Source organism: Leuciscus leuciscus, assembly GCF_965113295.1.
Source record: "Leuciscus leuciscus genome assembly, chromosome: 6".
Taxonomy (NCBI): Eukaryota; Metazoa; Chordata; class Actinopteri; order Cypriniformes; family Leuciscidae; genus Leuciscus; species Leuciscus leuciscus.
Window position 1 is genome coordinate 31100076 of NC_138730.1, and position 18225 is coordinate 31118300.

General features: G+C 36.9%; 1 protein-coding gene across 3 annotated transcripts in view; it reads left to right on the forward strand.

The window, feature by feature from the left end:
* The window catches only part of astn1 (astrotactin 1), a 247725-nt gene that overhangs the window by 57548 nt on the left and 171952 nt on the right, over positions 1-18225 (forward strand). The window contains exons 3-7 of one of the 3 annotated variants that reach the window (XM_082172607.1): positions 2738-3131; positions 5478-5627; positions 11815-11964; positions 14190-14336; positions 17494-17661. In XM_082172607.1, coding sequence (XP_082028733.1) covers positions 2738-3131; positions 5478-5627; positions 11815-11964; positions 14190-14336; positions 17494-17661 — 1009 coding nt within the window. The remainder of the gene's footprint in view (positions 1-2737; positions 3132-5477; positions 5628-11814; positions 11965-14189; positions 14337-17493; positions 17662-18225) is intronic. The other 2 variants (XM_082172608.1, XM_082172609.1) reach the window with 2 other exon arrangements.

Sequence of the window (18225 nt, forward strand, 5' to 3'; positions counted from 1 at the left end):
TATATATATATATATATATATATATATATATATATATAAAAACTAAATTTATATGTTGTCTTGGCAACTAGCTGAAATAAAAGTTGAAGTACTAAAATAACTCAAATTAACTACTAAAAACTTACTACTGAATATAGACAAAAATATATATAAAAATGACAAAAACACAACAAAATGACTAAACCTTTAAAATGTAATTGAAAGCTGATAATAAATTGAAAGTGATAGAATAACTGATATACACATGTATAATCCCATCCCCCAAACCCATGTCCATACTTGTTCCACAGATGGAGGATATTGGCACCAGATAGCATTTAATGGAGGAAGTGTAATAAATAAGCCAATAAAACATGGGTAATTCAGTAAATCCTTTTTTATCCCTGTGGATTCTCCTTCGCTACACTTAGAGTTTAAGTGCTTGAAAATACCTTGTTTTATGTCCACATGCACCCTTGAACGGAAAGGGCATTTCCTCTTGCCTTCCTCATTTATTCTGAAAAAGCCACCTAGATCAGATAAAGACCCATCTGGAAAACTGTCCTACAATGACCCACTCATTAATATTGGCCCAGTCCCTCGGTCTTACATCACGCTCATGCAGACACAAACAAGAAAAAAACCTTTTGTCTTAAGCAATCACAATTATTTATCATTCTCATACTTTCAGAGGGATGAAAGTCAATGAGATGCACATTTTGCATTGATTTTACAGGCGAGGCAGGAGGTGATTTATCAAGAAGAAATGCATAACCGTCATCCTCTGCACAGTTGTGTTCTTCAATAATCTTTTATGCCTTGTGTTGAGATTGTTCTTCAAAATTCTAATCCTACTCAATTTAGTGAAATATACAAGAAGGGAATAATATTTTACTGATACACACACGCACATATATTCTTGCATTAAAATTTATGATTTCAACAAAATGCTTATTGATACATTTTAAATTTTATGCTTAAGATTGCTCTTATAAAAATTCTTAAATACAGATTCTGCTAAACAGTTGTTTTAGGTGGCTTCAGTGTTTTAAATGCTTGCTAATATTGGAAAAAGTGTCCATGCAAATAAAGGACTGGTATGCAACTCTTTCTGTACTTGCTTTGCAGTATCTTTGTAGTCATTTTCAGGATTTGTTAAATGCCTTGTTGCCTAACAGCTGTAAACCAAAAGGTACATTATACTGTATATTATGATTTCAATTTCTTTCTGTATTACACTGAGTTAATTTGAAGTAACAACAAATATCTCAGTTGGCACTTTACTAATAAAAACTTTGTTGCAGGAAAATGACAGGATCAGTTGCTGCAGAATATTACCCATTTTGGGAGCTTACAGAACATCTGCTTAAAGTTGTTAAAGAATGTGAAAAACCCATGATAGCATCACTTGTATCCGTTGGCTAATTCAATTAGGTCTGCTCATGCCGCTAGATTGTGATGTTTCGTTTGGTCTTTATAGTTTGCCCTTCATAAAGAGATATCCCATCTGGTCTAATTTTAAACCGTCTGCAACATGCAGCCTTCCATAATTTTCTCTGCAGTGAAGTTACATTTTGCTTGTTTGGCTAATTCAAAGTGATAGACCCAAAGGAAATTGAATTACACAAAACTAATTATCTGTTGGATCTGGTGCTATATGTGGCCGCAGTCTTGGTATGGTTTTTATCCAGCAGTCTTTAGTGGCATGTGTAGATTATAATCACACTGTCTTGCAGTGTATTTTTTCCCACTATAATTAGTCATAATCATGGTCATTTTTGTAAAATGCACAGAAAACAACTCCATGTTTTTCTTCAGCCATAGCTACACAAATTCACTAACACTGTTGCATATCTCTTTAAAATTATAATGATTATTACATGCTTTTTAAATACTACACTATCCTTAGTGCAAATATGGCACAACTATTTATATAGCTAAAAATGTTATAGCTACAAACTAATGAAAAATAATGATTTTTTTTTCTTTTCTGGCCTCCCTTTTTCCTATTCCTTCCCTCCCGGTACTTGGCCTTGTACATATCATGCATTACCAGAAAATTTATGTAATACCTTTTGAAACTGCTGAGAATTTGTAATCAATAACAAACAATTTATTGCAGTCTCAGTTCTTTCTGAAGCACACACACATTTTTTTGCTCAGCATAAGTGACCTATATGAATAAGAGCTTTATGTGTATGGGAAAGCAAATTGAACTGGAATGCTAATACTCAGCATGGTCCAATGCTGTAATTTCTGACATCTACATGAGAATATTTTAAGATTTTTACATGTGGAATGGGTGAAATTTCATCATTCTTTAATTCAGTTTATTGTGGGTAAGTACAGATGAGTTGTTTCCTTTCAGTTAAGTTCAGTTTAAATGTATACTTGAATATAATGCTGCTTTGTTTTGTACAATATGTTTCTTAGTGGCACAATGGTTCTCCCACTGCACTCCCAAGTGCTGCAATTCATAATTTAGGCCTTAAGTTTGAATTTCAGATTTATAATATCTTGTCTCAGGTGTGTGAGCCAGTCATCATTCAGATGACTTGAATCAGATTGATGCACATTATAAATCCTGGTATATCATTTTGAAAGAGGTACTTTGGGAGAAAACACAATGTTCTTTTTCAATCTCAAAAAATTCTTTGGTTTCCATTATGAAATACATCTGAACATATGTTAAGAATTGCAGTATCTTTTTACTCTTTATACATACATTTTCTCTCTTCCATTTTCTTTGTCCCTGTAGGGTGGTATGATCGCTCTTCTGTTGTCCATCCTGTGTTTGGTGTTGATCCTGTACACTCGTAGACGCTGGTGTAAACGTCGCCGGGTACCTCAGCCGCAGAAGAGCGCTAGTGCTGAAGCAGCCAATGAGATTCACTACATCCCCTCGGTGCTGATGGGTGGACAGGCCCGAGAAAGTTTGAGAAATTCTCGCGGGCAGGGCCACAACTCGAGCGGCACCCTCAGCATCCGTGAGACTCCGATCTTGGACGGGTACGAGTATGACATCACAGACCTACGACACCACCTGCAGCGGGAGTGCATGAATGGCGGAGAGGACTTCACCAGTCAGATGACACGTACACTTGACTCACTTCAAGGGTGCAATGACAAAGCTGGCATGGACCTCACTCCAGGTGTGTGAACCCACCGCACACAGCACTGTATGAATATAAAGATCAATGTTAAACTGCAAGTTAAAGGGATTGTTCACTAAAATAACTTTATACCATTCAAAATGAATGAATGTGTGCTGGCTGTTCTTTTCAATGCAATTACAATGAATAAGGCTTTAAAGTAGTAGAGGAGATATTGATTCATCCCAGTTATTCAAATCTTTTGAATCTATTCACCAAAATGATTTGTTCAGATTTGTTGAATGACCATTATTTTGACACACACTGCTGTTCACAAATTTGGAATCGGTAGGATAAAAATAAATAAATAAATGTTTTTGAAAGAAGTATCTTTATTTGATGCTTTAAAAAGCAGTCATATTGTGAAATGTCATTACAATTTTAAATTACTTTTCTATTTGAATATATTTTAAAATGTAATTGATTCCTGTGACGGCAAAGCTGAATTTTCAGCATCATTACTCCAGTCTTCAGTGTCACATGATCCTTCAGAAATCATTCTATTCTGATTTGGTGCCCAAAAAACATTTATTATTAATATCAACTTTGAAAACTGTTTTGCGGCGTAATGTTTTTGTGGAAACCATTACCACTAGATGACCACATGAAATTACCATCTTTTATGCGAAATGAGTGTGAAGCATTGAATTGATTCGATATAAATATCCAAGTCTTATTATGCTTATTAAACCAATCATAAACAAATCATTCACGCTGACTTAGTGAACTGAATTAACCAATTAATTGAAAAGATCTGACTCAAAACAATGATTTGTTCACTAACTGCGCTTCTGTCATAAACTCTCATGAATGTACCAAAGATAACTAAGGGTGGATGTCACAATTTTCAATTACATCATGAATTATGTCTTACATTGCAATTTTTCAAAAAAAATTCTCACACACAGCTATGGATTCAGACAACTTGGAATGCATCACACAAGCCATATAAACCACTTTTATAATCATTTTTATGGTGCTTTTTCATCCTTTTTAAAGCTTGAATGCTTCAGTGCCCATTCATTGTAGTTGAATGTAAAAGAGTAACCTGCAAAGACTTCAAAAATGCCTCCCTTTGTGCTGTATGGAAACGGATTCAGCTTTAGAATGACATGAGGGGGACTAAACCACAATTTAAATTTGAGTGACCTAACGTTTTAACATGCACAGCAAATTTTGTGCTATAAAATGTCCAATAAAACCTCAGACAATAACCTTAATGATTTAATAGCATACTTTAATCATTCAGTAAATTAATTCACACTCCCAGTTCAGTGTTTTGATTCAGTGCCTAATTTCAGAATTACATAAACAACTTGGCAACTAGGCCTTGAATGCATAAGTGAACACACATGATCAAAGCGTGTTGAAGTTCTTTTTACATTTGATATAGCTGTAAAAAAAAAAAAAAAAAAACTCCTTTGAACGTCTTTTGATTTATGTATATATAAACAACATGATACCAAATTTATTTTTGCATCCAGGAACCTGTGAGATTTAAATTGCATGTACTAAGCACATCATTCGCACATTGCTGGCCCTGAACATATTTATTTCACCTCAATAGCTCAACAGTCAGCAGCAGAGCTCGCCATTTCGGTATGTGGTTGCGAGAAACCCCGGGTTAAGGGCAAAGCTCCAGAAATTGGATAAAGCCTATATCAAAACAGCTGCAGAGAGGAAATCAACATGACATATTTATTTATTTAGCTAAAGCTATTTTTCCCAAATAATATCAAAGTGATAACACTGTATATTCCTGCTAAGCAAAACTGCTTATTTGGCCGTAGGTGCATGGCACCCATGGAACCCATTTACGCTCTGTAATAGTCAAGGATAGATGTGAGTCACATGACCAGACCCGAGTCTGTGCCAGATTGGCCTTGTCCATTGGACACACAGAATTTGGAGTGGCCACCCCTTATCAGATGTGAAATGATGTTGATGTTTGCCTTGAAGAGTAGCCCATTATAAATACCCCTAAAAAGCAGGAGAGGAGCGATTTCATGCTGTCACAGTAATTTGCCTAATACAATGAAACCCTGCAGTGCCAGTTGTCTTTGTTGTGCAATTTACTCATTATAAAGGGGCAGACTAACTACAGGGGATGGCGATGTTGCGTAATGGTGAATGACGGAATGTCATATCCAGAATCGCTGGGCTGTAAAGGCTCTTAGTTGCTTTCATTGTAATATAACCCTGAAATACTTCACATAGACTACTTAGACTTGTCCTTCTGAATGACAAGCGTTTACATAAAGTGTCTCTGCATGCCCTTGGTGGACTGTTATTTGCTGCTCATTCGTCTCTCTTTCTTTATCCCTAATTGTAACCTTTTTCCATCAGGGAGTGATAGTACAAAACTGTCCCTAATGAGCAAGTACAAGGATAACATCATAGCTACCAGTCCTGTCAACAGCAATCACCAGCAAAACACACTCCTCCCACACAACACCTCCACCAACCAGCGCAAGCGTCTGTCCAGCAAAACGCATGGTGAGTCTGGGTATAAGGGGTGAAATGGTTTCTGTAATCTTACTGTTCACCATTCATCGTTCTGTGTGCGTTTTGTACTGTTAGTTGGTTCAATACTAACTTAGCATACTGCTAGCCGATTAGCCTGCTAGCTTAGCCTGTCTCCTACACAAGTCCCTTAACCTACACATAACTGCAGGAATGTTTAGTGCAATTACAGTTCCATTTCAAAAGTATGGAGGATGTAAAACTTCTAAAATGTTTTTGAAAGTCTCTTATGCTATCCAAGGCTGTTTTTAATAAAATAAAATAAAAACAAGAACAGGAATATTGTGAAATAGTATTACAATTTAGTAACTCTTTTCGATTTTTAATCTTTTTTTAAATATAATTTATTCCTGTGGTGACAAAGCTGAATTTTCAGCAGATTTTACTCCAGTCTTCAGTGTCACATGATCCTTCAGAATTGTTTCTTATTTTTTTTTTCAGGATTATTTAAAGGTATAGCGGAGGATGTTTTACTTCCTGGTGGGTAACCTATACTATTGGTCCTCCTAATTGTCAATCATTCTGGTGAATCAATCAAACTTTTCAAAAAGTGGAGAGGGCGGGTCTTAGCTAAAATTTGGAAAGATCCTCCGCTATACCTTTAATGAACAGAAAGTTCAAAAGAACAGCCATTATTTGAAATGTATTTTTATTTTATTTTTTTGTAAAAGTTTACTGTTACTTTAATGTCTACTTGCTGAATAAAAGTACTAATCTCTTACCAAAAAACTAAGTCTTACTGAGCCCAAATGTTTGAACAGTAGTGTATGTTTAGACCTCATAATAATTAGTTTTCTTTCCATTTATTTGTTTATTTATTTTTTCAATTAGGATGTGTTTCTGCCAAAAAAAAAGTTAAGAAAAAAGATGTATTTTTATTAGCTTTAATCGAACAGTACAGAAACCGTGACCACAGAAGCGTGATACAGACTGAAATATGAGAAATCTGAGCCTTTACACCCCCACTGAATATCCCCTTCCTTCCACACAGATCTCATTCCAACCACTGTCTATGTCTGTAATCATAACCACACACAAATATTTGTCTTCCACTCTCTTTGCTATCCTGTTCTGGGGGCGGAGTGAGGGGGGTGGCTTGTGGGGCCCGATACCGGCAGCGTTTTCTCTCTCTTCTCTCCGACAGTGAGTTCACACACTAAGCAGTGTTACAAAGCCATCCCACACCTCCTGTCACTCATTCAGCACAGCGGCCGGCCAGGCACTCAGACTCTCTTTCTGTCTGGTTGAATATGATGATATAATATTACTCAACTTTAGCACATACTGTATGTCAGCTAAACATTCATTCAGTGTTTTCCATTAATGACCCTGTGCTGCCACTGTTTCATAATGAACCGAAAATGTAACATTTATAGCCTAACATAAAGGTCTCTAATGTTGTATTTTTCCAATGAACTAAAACCGAAACTGTGATATGGCTTTGTGCCTTTATAAAACAGCAAAAGACAGTGATTTAATTAAGTATATAGGCAGTCTGTTTGTGCTGCATGTTTTAAAGAGAAGTGCACATTTTCCTTACCCGATCAGCTGGTAATCTGGTATTAGTTTTCTTTTATGAACTTTACTCCAGCATAGTACAACAAAGTTGCTTTTTAGTCAGTAAAGCTGTTAGCGCCAAATTAAAATGTCCTTGGACAAACTATATTTGGGCTTACCCTCGAATGTTTACAATGTCTGGCTCCGCCGCTGGTTTGAACTTCTCTTCCTATAGCTTTTTGCTTGGCTGATCAGACCACCAAAAACTTTTGAGGTATTCATATGCTTTTATGATACTCTTGTGATATTGGTTGGCTGTGGAGGTGTATTGATATCAGCATGTATTTAAGCTACATAGATTCTACGAGGGAAACATGCCTATAGATATCTACTCTCAGATTTGCTTTGGGCACGAATTTCTGATGTCCATTGAAGTGTTTTCCTTGAGTAAGAATCTGATTTCCTTGCAGAACAAATATTTGACTCTCTGCTCATGCTTTAATGCTTCATTACCTCAGTCTAGCAGACGTACGGCCTCTCTCTGACCTTCAGACCAGCATTTTTTTTTTAATACTCAATGCACTTGGATTTTCCTTTTACTGCATATGAATGTAAAGGTGCACTCAGGAATTCTTGCCTCATTATTATTTATTTTTTATTTTTTTTACACAGATGAAGACTTCAATCAAATCAGTAGTCTAATAAAAGTCGCTAGTATAAGAGTGGGTGGTCATGCTGAGATCACATGATAACTCGAATGCTACTCGCTTTATCTTTTTCTTACGTTATCTCAGAATTTATAGGACACGCTTATTATAGGACACTTTCACCACCCGCAGAATAAATTAATCATGGCTATTATATATATGCTCTAAGTGTCACATGTTCCACTGGTCTAAATATACAGATAGACCAATGATATATCTGTCAACACAGAAAATTACTGACTGTATCTTTAAGTAATAGTTTAATAGTCATGGTTAAATGGGAGCTGCTGATCTCTGCAATACAGGCCATATTATGCCCTTTTACAGTCTTGATGTTGGTTTTGGGGTGTAGAAGAATAGGTTTTCATCATTGAATGTTCAAAAAATATAAAATTTTTCACATATTTTTCATTGTTGCACCACCTCTCTTCCCAGTCTGTCTGTAACGCTCTGTTTAGTTCCTGTTTTATATGAAGGCCCTCCTTCTGAAAATAGCAGTGTGCTCTGAATGGTCAACCGCTTTGAGTGTGTTTATGAAATGTCACGCCCTGTCCCATCACCACAAGTGTCAACACACTACTACCAACTTCGCCCCCCTCTCACTGCTCTTGACTGAATCACTGTTGTAACTTAAATAAGAATAAATGTGTATTTAATTTAAACAGTGAAGAATATGCAGTGTTTTTTATACATTACTTTTGATTACTTTTATACAATTTATGTAGTATTTCTTATTTATAGAGCTTGAAGTTTTTCTGGTAGGTCTATTTCATTTGTGTCAATGTTTCTTTGTTCTTTCTTTGCATTGTTTACTTGTCTTCAGTAAGCTTGATATATTTATTTTTATTTTTTTACTTATAAAAGTATAGTCTAGTATAGTTTTTATGATATTGAAAATGGTGACAAGAATTATGAATTATCATAAAAAACGTATTTAAATAAAAAATAAGTATATTGTGATATTGTTATCGTGAAATAACTCATATCATGATATAAGATTTTGGTCATTTCGCCCACCCCTAATGAGGACTTTGTGCTTTGGAACTATGATACCTTTTTCATGCTCAAACAGGAACATAACACACTAAAGAAAGTTGAATTTGTAAAAAAAGAAAAAGAAAAAAACAACAACATAATAGGTCCTCTTTAACTATGCCAAGTTAAATAGTAGTGACATGGGTGTACACATTATAATGAAGGAATCTTTATATATGGATGTGGCTCTTACAGCTCTTTCTGAACTCCAAAATAGTATATCCACATTTCCATAGCTTTTCATATTCATACTGATATTGCCTTGTTTGTTTATTGAGCATCTAATTTTTTTTTTATTATTATTATTGCATGATTACAGACAAAGTTTCCTCTTTATTCTTCTGTATGACTGTTCAGAGCGAGCGAGCAAGCAATCCACGAACACGAAAGCTGCTAAAGGCTATGTTTAGACTCCGTTCACGTCGCCGGAGGAGAATGTGCATGAGTGCACAGATCCTCTCAAGTTCTTCTCTCTTTTTTTCTCAGTCACACCTGCCTCTCTCACCTCATCTATTTATACCCCTCATTTTTCATTACACAAGTTAGAACTGTTGCTCTCGGCATTTGACGTTTTTCAGCTATCTCTAGGTCAACCGTATCGGCGTAGGTGTTTATATTTCACCTTTCCTCATTGTGAGACCATTCTGGTGACACTGTGATTCCAAGACCTTGCAAACGATTGAGTTCTAGCACCCTGAAATTGAATGGCGGTACAAAATAACTTTTTTTGTTGTAGGAGGTGTGTGCACCTGCACTGCATGCCAAGAAGCTGTTGGCGCTCCGTGTTGAATATTTAAACAAGCTCATCTTTTATTCCCCTCCACGGAGCTTTGCACTTTTGGCCCCTGCCTAATTGTGGAGCCTAGCGCACAGTCCTCACCTGCTCTGTGAGGTTTATGGCTAATTCCTTTGAAGGTGCTTCTTTTGTTCTCATTTGTTACGAATACAAAAAGAGGCATTGGCGTGCCATTTCGAAATGGTGTTACTGTTTGAAGTCTTATTTGTCAGGTGTTTCATCAGCTTTTTGTTAGATTCTTTATATAATCAATCTGAGCCATTTTTACTTTTGTACTCGAATTAACTAACTGTTGCATGGTATTTAAGCACAAAGCCTGCAGTGTGTTAATCTGGCATTCAGTTTAACCAGGTATTGAAATGTAAAAATAGTGCAAACGTGCCTTCTTTCTATAGGCTCATTATGGATTGTGCTTTATTCACAAGTCACCTACTGTATTCACAAGTTATTCTATTTACCTGCAAGCGATTAGCAATAAGCATCATTTTAAGATTAATGTTTTTATTGTGCTTTCTATTTTTATTGATCATGGCAGCTGTTATCCATCAAAATTTGATTAAATGAGTGTTTACTAAATAGGGTGCTAAATCAGAGCAGACTGCGCATGCAAATACACAGTAATTAGAGATTCTCAGTGAATTATTTCTAAAATGTTTACTGTAAAATCATTTTGACAGTGTGCATGCTTTTAGAAGACATATTGAGGACATCTGGTATTTTCACATTGTTTTTGTACTTTTTAATCCTTTACAGTGTGTATCATTTGCGGTGATGTGCTAAAATAAAATGCTTGCTTTTCAGAACTCTTTCTGTACTCCTGATTTCTCTGTAGGGCCAACAAACTGCTGCTGTTCTTGTTACCCGCCTGAATGTTGTTTGCATCACAGCTTTAAATGTTTCATGTGTTGTTTTATGGCGGTATGAAAATATATTTCAAAAATAAGCATGTTCAGTTCATTTCGTACAGATGGCTCATCTATAAATTATAATTATTTGGTCCTCCCCTGCACCAGCAGAGATGTTTTTAACGGATAGCCACACTGTTGTGTGGATACAGAGTTACTCAAACATTATTTCTCATCATTGCGAGGCAGTCTAATCCACGGGTCAGTGCGCTCATGCATCTCTTCCTCATGCGCTGCATAATGAAAGCGTTTGTCTAGCTCTGACGGGTAAATTGTGCCTTTTGTGCACAGCAAAAAAAAGAGCCCAAGGAGGCGTGCATCTCTTATCGCAGTCACACTCCTTACCTCCTGTTCATTACTTATATTTACTCAATACTCTTCTGAGAGGAGAAGCGCATCTCACAGAACGATGACTTCTGTATGGGTTCCGGCTTATTCTCTCTATGTCACATTGGTGTGCGCTGTGTGTATGTGATGTATGTTTGCAATTATGCAGTTTCTAATGTGTTTTTTTTTATTTATTTGAATGCTTACAGACCTTTTTACAATGCAATTGCTTGATGTCAAAACATTATTATATGATCGTATGATGTGAATATTTCACTCTATTGTATTTAGAGATTTGTGCTTATCATTGTCATTTATTACATAATTTCATTCACACTTTGACATCTAATATGTGACTTAAATAGCAAACACTTTTGACTCTTTTTTTCTGCATAATCTGTATGATTTTCCCTCATAAAAAAATCAAAAAAAATCAAATGGTTTTCGAGTTTGATATTTCTAACGAATCTGTTGTTTGGGGGTTTGGCTTTGTATAATTACTTTCTGTATTAATCAATAATTCTAGATAAGTAAACAATTCAAATTATCCTATTCTCATGCTGTCACATTTGTTTAATCTCAAACCCTCAGAATGATATTGTGCTTGGAAATGTTGTTGTATGTTGGTGAAATCATTATTTTCTTTCTAAACTGACTTTGAAATAATCTGAATATTTAATTGGATTGTCAGTCAACAATTAATGTTGACGTTGTTTGTTTCTGGGACCAGCATAATTTGAGTCTAATTTGTTTATGGTTATTTTACACACAAAATAACTGAAAGGTTTGTCTGGACATTTTGACAGTGGGCCTACATACTTTTTTTTTTTATTTTTTTTTTTTTTATGGTTTGATGAATGAGATGATGGATGGTTTTTGTGTGAATTCTACAGCGGGTTCAGTTTTCCTGAACCCGGACGGGGACTCTGGAACGGAGGCAGACAGTGAGCCGCAGTTGACCTTCTACACCGACCCAAACCGCAGCCGCCGTCGCAGTCGAGGTATGAGAAACGGTAACGTCAACTCCGCGTGGGGCTCCGGGGGTAAGGAGGATTTCCACACCATCGCATGATTTAAAGCTGCACCGCCTGACTGTGGCCATTTGGTGTTCGTGTCACACTTTGTTCGGAACCCGAGCAAATCATTAGTTGTGAAGCGGCTTGCCTTAAAACTACCTCATTGACCACGGCATGTCGTTTCGTGTGAGATTTGCCATTGATTTGCCATTGCAGTTGAATGCGGTGTTAAAACAATTTACAGGAAAGCATAAATGCTTCACTTTTTTTTATTTATTTTTTACGGTCTTCCAAATTGGACTGAGGGTCCCTGAGCAATTTTTAAGTTTCTTCTGAGCCTCTGTGTGGACTCCATGGACCTCCTCTGAAAATGAATGACGACTAAATGCAATCTTACAAGTATTTAAGCACCTTAAGCTTAGCAGCTCCATCTGTAGATCACCATTCAACATTAAGCACGGTAAATGCGTGCATGTTAAGTGCTAAGAGAGCGTTTGACAAAACAGTTGGACAGTACTGTCAGACACTAATGGCTAGAGTCTGTCTAAAACTCTGTGTTGTCCCCCAAGGAGCGCTGCATTGTGTTCTGGAGAGACCTGAATGCAAAGCTCTCTAAACTCTTGAGGAGCTGCCACTTGAAAGGCAACTAACAGACGATCTCTTTGGCTTTAATACTTTCTCCCTCTAATTACCAAATGCTTAAACCCTGTACTTGTCAAAAACACTAGTCAGATGTGGCAGCAACAACACCTTTAATTGGACTTAAGTTAATAATAGACATGGCTTGCGTCGCATTTTTTTACTCTCCTAGATCACTGCGTGAATTGTTGATAAGTTAAGAGCAGCGTGTTGATTTTGATAGACATGTTTGTGTACGTTAACATTAAAAAATGTTAATATAAGCTGTCGAATTTGAGTGAAGTGAAGGTGTTGTGTATATATATATATATACTGCCATTTATCTGACTTCTTCACAGTTAAAATTTTATAGCTTATAATACTTACAGAGAGGAGGGAAAAGCTAGGGGACAAAAAAAGCCAGATTATATTCTTATCTGAAAGGAATTATTTTAAAATAGTTTTGCCTGTAATTAGTGCTTGAAAGATGTGATTGGCTCAGCAAAGGACCAAGCACAGTGTTTCATCTGCTGTATGTCAAACTGACAAAATACGAAAGCACCAATTTCCATAGCGTAAATCAACTGATGAATACTCTATAACATAAGGAAACAAACCAGTCTTTAGATTTCAAAATTTGCCCACATAATTCAGTGTTTTGAAACCATTTATACAAATTGCTGGCAGATGTGTGTAAATTTTCGAATCAATGCTTTTTGTTTTCTTTTGCTCAAGTGTCTTTATTTCTTCAAAGTCAATCGTTTTTTTTTTTTTTTTTTTTTTTTAATGCGGAATCTCTGAGATAACATCCACGCTTAAGATGATGGATATCATTTAAGTATCTATGTTTTAATAGGGCAAAACAGGGATTCCTCCTTTTGTATATGGTCTGCTGCATCATTAATGCAATGCTTAGCAGTTACATTGATTCGTAACTGCTTTGTAACTCCTCTGTTTTTTACATACACTGCATATAATCATTGTAAATATGTCTGTCAGTTGTATTTTGATCTTTATCATCATCATCTAATTTCATTTCATATGTATTTCATTGCTGTTTTCAACCTGCTGCATGCTATTGTTCATGTTTATCCTGAGAGTTTTAAACATTGTGTTAAAGAGCAATACAACTAGCAACATGAATGTCCTCGATATCTGATCATCAGTACTGTGTCCTCATACATTTGTGATTTGGTGTGTTATGTCATATTGTGCGTTGTTATAATACCATCAGTGTCTTGTGCCTTGATTTTACATGTACTGTAGCAGATGTACAGGGCAGCACTACACCAAACCAGTTTGGCTGTATTACAAAAAAGTGGTCAAAAACAACTTGTTTTTTACGTTTTTTTTTTTTCATATTTTGCCATTTGCAGTATTTAGCATAAAAGCAGCAGGCTTCAAAAGGAAAACTGTTATCTCTCCACCGCTTTATTCGTGCCAGATCTGCCGCCGCTTGCAGAGTTTGGCTGGCTGGTTTGATCCAGTGCTCCTTTCATGGACCACCAACCCTGATGTGGGCTGTTTTTTAACTGCCTCCCTTGTGCCTTCCCGAGGTGCACATAAAAATTTGAACTTTCCAGTCTTGTAGCATCGCTCTTTTATTGCATTCTCTCTCTCTTTCTTCTCCTCAGGTTCCCCACGGAGCCCTATCAACAAGACCACCCTGACTTTGATCAGCGTGGTGAGCTGTGTGATCGGCCTGGTCTGTGCGTCTCACCTCTCCTGTAGCCTCAACGTCAGAGTCATACTCCACGTACCAGAGCACCTCATTGCAGACGGTAATCTCATCACTTGCTCCGCTTCCCGTCCGGCCCCTGAGCAGCAGGGGTCCTCAGCCCCCCCATCTACCCCCCCATGACTTCTACTGTATTAAAGCAAATGTCATACTGGCTTCCACCTGTCTCTTGTGAAAAGCCTAACAGATGTGTGCTGAAAGCATCAAAGCACAATCATGCACGAATGCATGGTCTCTAGTTGTGTTTCAGATGATGTACACCGTGCACTTGTACTTACACTATGTACTCGGGCATCTAGTGAATGAATTGTTAAAGAGTAGTATGGTCTCAAATGAAACACTAACGTTTATTTTTAATTGTAACACAGTAGGTTTTCAGCCACACATTCTCTCATTTGGAGGTTAAAGCGCACGCGCAGACCATCTACGGGACAAGCCAGATTCCACCATATTTGGAACCATATCTTTCCGCGGTTAAAACAACATCCCTTCTTATATGTTCTTTCATGTTTATTTGATGCTATAAATTACCTAGAAGGAAGAGATGATCGGTTCACGAGCAGCTTTAAGAGGCTCTACAGCGATCTGTCATGACACGTTAAAGAGCGACAAAACGGTATTTATAGTTTAAATTTCTTGAAAAAATTACCAAATTTGAAAGTTGAGACTTTGTTTCATATCAAAAGTGACCTGGTCTGTCCTGTCTGTCAGCGCGTTGTCAGTGTCCTCTCTGCTCCGCCATGTATTTTTCACTGCGTGAGAACATGGTGTGGCGTGAGAGCGGCATGGCTTGTCGAACATAGCAACAGTAACTAAAGGGGACGGGTCTTTGCGAACGGTCAATTGACGTTAGACTAGATTTTTGTTGGTCAATGGTGCAGTCTATTTCAGTTGCCTCACTGTCTTCTCTAATGCAGCTCAACCAGGCCAGATTATTTAAATGAGTAACATTGTGACTTCATAAGATCTGGAAACACACTGTATTCCAAACGAGTCATTCGTTGCAGTTATTGGAAAGTAGATTCTGTTAAACACTATCTCCCTTTGGAGTGAACTTTGAGCTTTGTAACCTTGCAGATCTTTTTCATGCTCAAACAGCAACATTACACACTAACTAAAGATGAAAAAGTGAAAAAGCCTGATAGGACCCCTTTAACTCACATTTGTAAGGTTCTGTCTTGTCCATAGATGTCTCCACCGTCTTGACAATTAACCTCTAAGCTACATCATTATTAAAAATCAAGTAGCTAACTTCAGAAAGAAGATAGTACACTACAAGTTGCTATAAAAACGATAAAAAAACCAGCTAACTACTCAACTACACTGAATCTATTTAAAGAGTTAGGTAAATTAAATACATAAAATAAAACTAGAAACAACTTAATAAAACATGAAGACATGTTGACTAAAACCTGGACAGTTTGCTTAAAATGCAGACTGCACAGAAATCATCTGAATGAATCACTGAATCCAAGCAAAAACTGATTGAAATGAGAGTTTGTGTAAGAGGAAGGACTATTGATTGATTATTTCCTTAGCCAGCTTGGCTGTGTGTTGTGTGTGTGAGAGAGAGACAGAAAACTGAGATGTAGCATTTTGTCACGCTGAATTGCTACTTGTTGGAAACAAATTGCTTGTGACTGGAAAAAAAGCTACATTATTTTGAAAACAGCTGAGCTATTGTCACGTTATGAAAAATGTAGTTAAGTTAGTAGCGCTACTTGCAGTTAGTTACTCCCCAGAACTGCACTCTGAGACACACACACAACTGTAAACAACAACTAGCCACTTTCCCCAAGGGTTTTCTGTTTGCGCTTTGGACCTAAGTTACGTTTGTGTTGGATGAGCTTGTTATTGAATTTCAATGTTGCACCTGCAGTCCAAGACCACAGGCCAGTCTCTCTTTCTCTTTCTCTCTCTCTCTTACTCTCTTTCCTCTCGCTCTTTTTTTCAGCTCCTTGGCATTTCAGCCGTCATTTCTAGAGTTTGGGCGATATGATGGATTGTGACCGGCTTTGCTCATCTGTCATTTCGTCTTTCATGCATAGCTCTTTTCTATGGGGTCTGGTGCTTTAGGGTAGATTAACATTCAAATAGATGTCTAAGTGGAAGAAATCCGAAAAGAGGAGACGTGAAGGATTCACAGTTCGCCTTTTGAATTTGAAAAATCAGATTTAAGAAATGTCTATAACTGTCTAACAGTATTACAGGGTAAAACTTTATGTCAAAGCATATCTGATAAAACTAGATTTTTCTGAATAAATTCTGTTCTATGTGGCAAATATTCAGAGGGATGATGCAGAATACATAATGCTTCCAGTTCAAATGTTTTATCTTTGCTGTTGTATCTTATCCACAGCTGTGCATGATCCATGAAACATAGCAATGCATACAATGCATAGAATTTCAGCTTTAAGGATTTTGCTTTGCTTTGGGAAAATGTACATGCTGCTGTTTATAGACTTTTTTCTTGAGTCTCGTAGTACTGTTGATGTGACGCACAAATCTTATAGCGTATAATAGTTTCACAGTTGTTTTAGCTGATGAGTCAGTTGAGTAAATGACTCAGTGACTCACAACAAATATGAAAACCTGCAGGAAGAGTCCCTGAGCGAATCAGTAAAGGTATCTGAATGAAACTTTGCTGTTAAATGAATAGTCCATTCAAAAATGAACATTTTGTTATCATTTACTCACATCCATGTTGTTTTCAAAACTGTATGCATTTATTTCTTCTGCTGAATGCAAAAAAATATATTTTAAAGGAAACTGATAACCAAACAGTTTTAGTTCCCATTGACTTTGACTATTTTTTGACCATGCAATTTGGGTGAGTGTGAACCAAGTGTTTACTTACCAACATTCTTCAAAATATCTTCTTTTGTGTTCCAAGGAAGAAAGAACGTCATTAAGGTTTGGAATGACATGAGGATGAAGTAAAGATGACAATCTGGTTAAACTTTATTTTGATGGTCCACTTTAGACATTCTACTAACTACAAGTAACTTCGCAACTACATGTCGATTAACTCTAATATAGAGTATTAGTAGACTATAGTAGACTGTTAGGTTAGGGTTAAGTGACAGATTCCTAACTCATTTATCTTACTTTGGTACATGATTGCAAAGCTCACTAATAGGGTTCACTAATTTACTCGATGTAACTCATGACTGATATCCTGTCTGGCTCTTCTCTTCCAGGCTCCAGATTTGTTCTGCTTCAGGGCAGCCAGCTGGATGCTTCTGATTGGCTGAACCCAGCCCAGGTGCTGTTGTACTACCAGCAGAATGCAAGTGGCCTCTGGGTCAATGATCTGTGTGGCCGCCGTCTCTTGGATCCCTGTGAGCACCAATGTGACCCAGATTCAGGTACAACACCACCCTGACACGATTCCTTACTTCACACTGCTCATCTAGAAACTCTGACACCAATAGGGAGACACATTCCGAGGGGGATACTTAAAAGGATAGTTCACCTTCATGTCGTTCTAAACTTTTTTTGTGGACTGCAAAATAAGATGTTTATTTTTTTTGGTAAATGTCTCAGTTAAAAAAAAAAGTCATTTTTTCTTCTTTTTTCTATTTTGTTCATACAATGAAAGTCAATGAGTCCAGTGTTGTTTTAGATACTAGGGGTGGGACTCTTTTGGAATCCCACGATTCTTGGGGTCACGATTCTCGATTCGATAAATGCATAGATTTGATTTTAAACTTTTACACATTTGGAGTTAGAAAAAATATAATACACGCTGTTGCATTCTCAATATTTAGTGATGTAGCCTCAGATAGAGGATATGTTGATTCGCTTTAACAAGCAGGTACTGTTGGCTTCAACAGCAACCGCTTGTGCGTCCATGTTAAACGCGCTTCTCATGTGTAAAAAGTACCTGTACACATAAGAGGCGGTAAGATCACAAGAAAAGCTTGACGTGT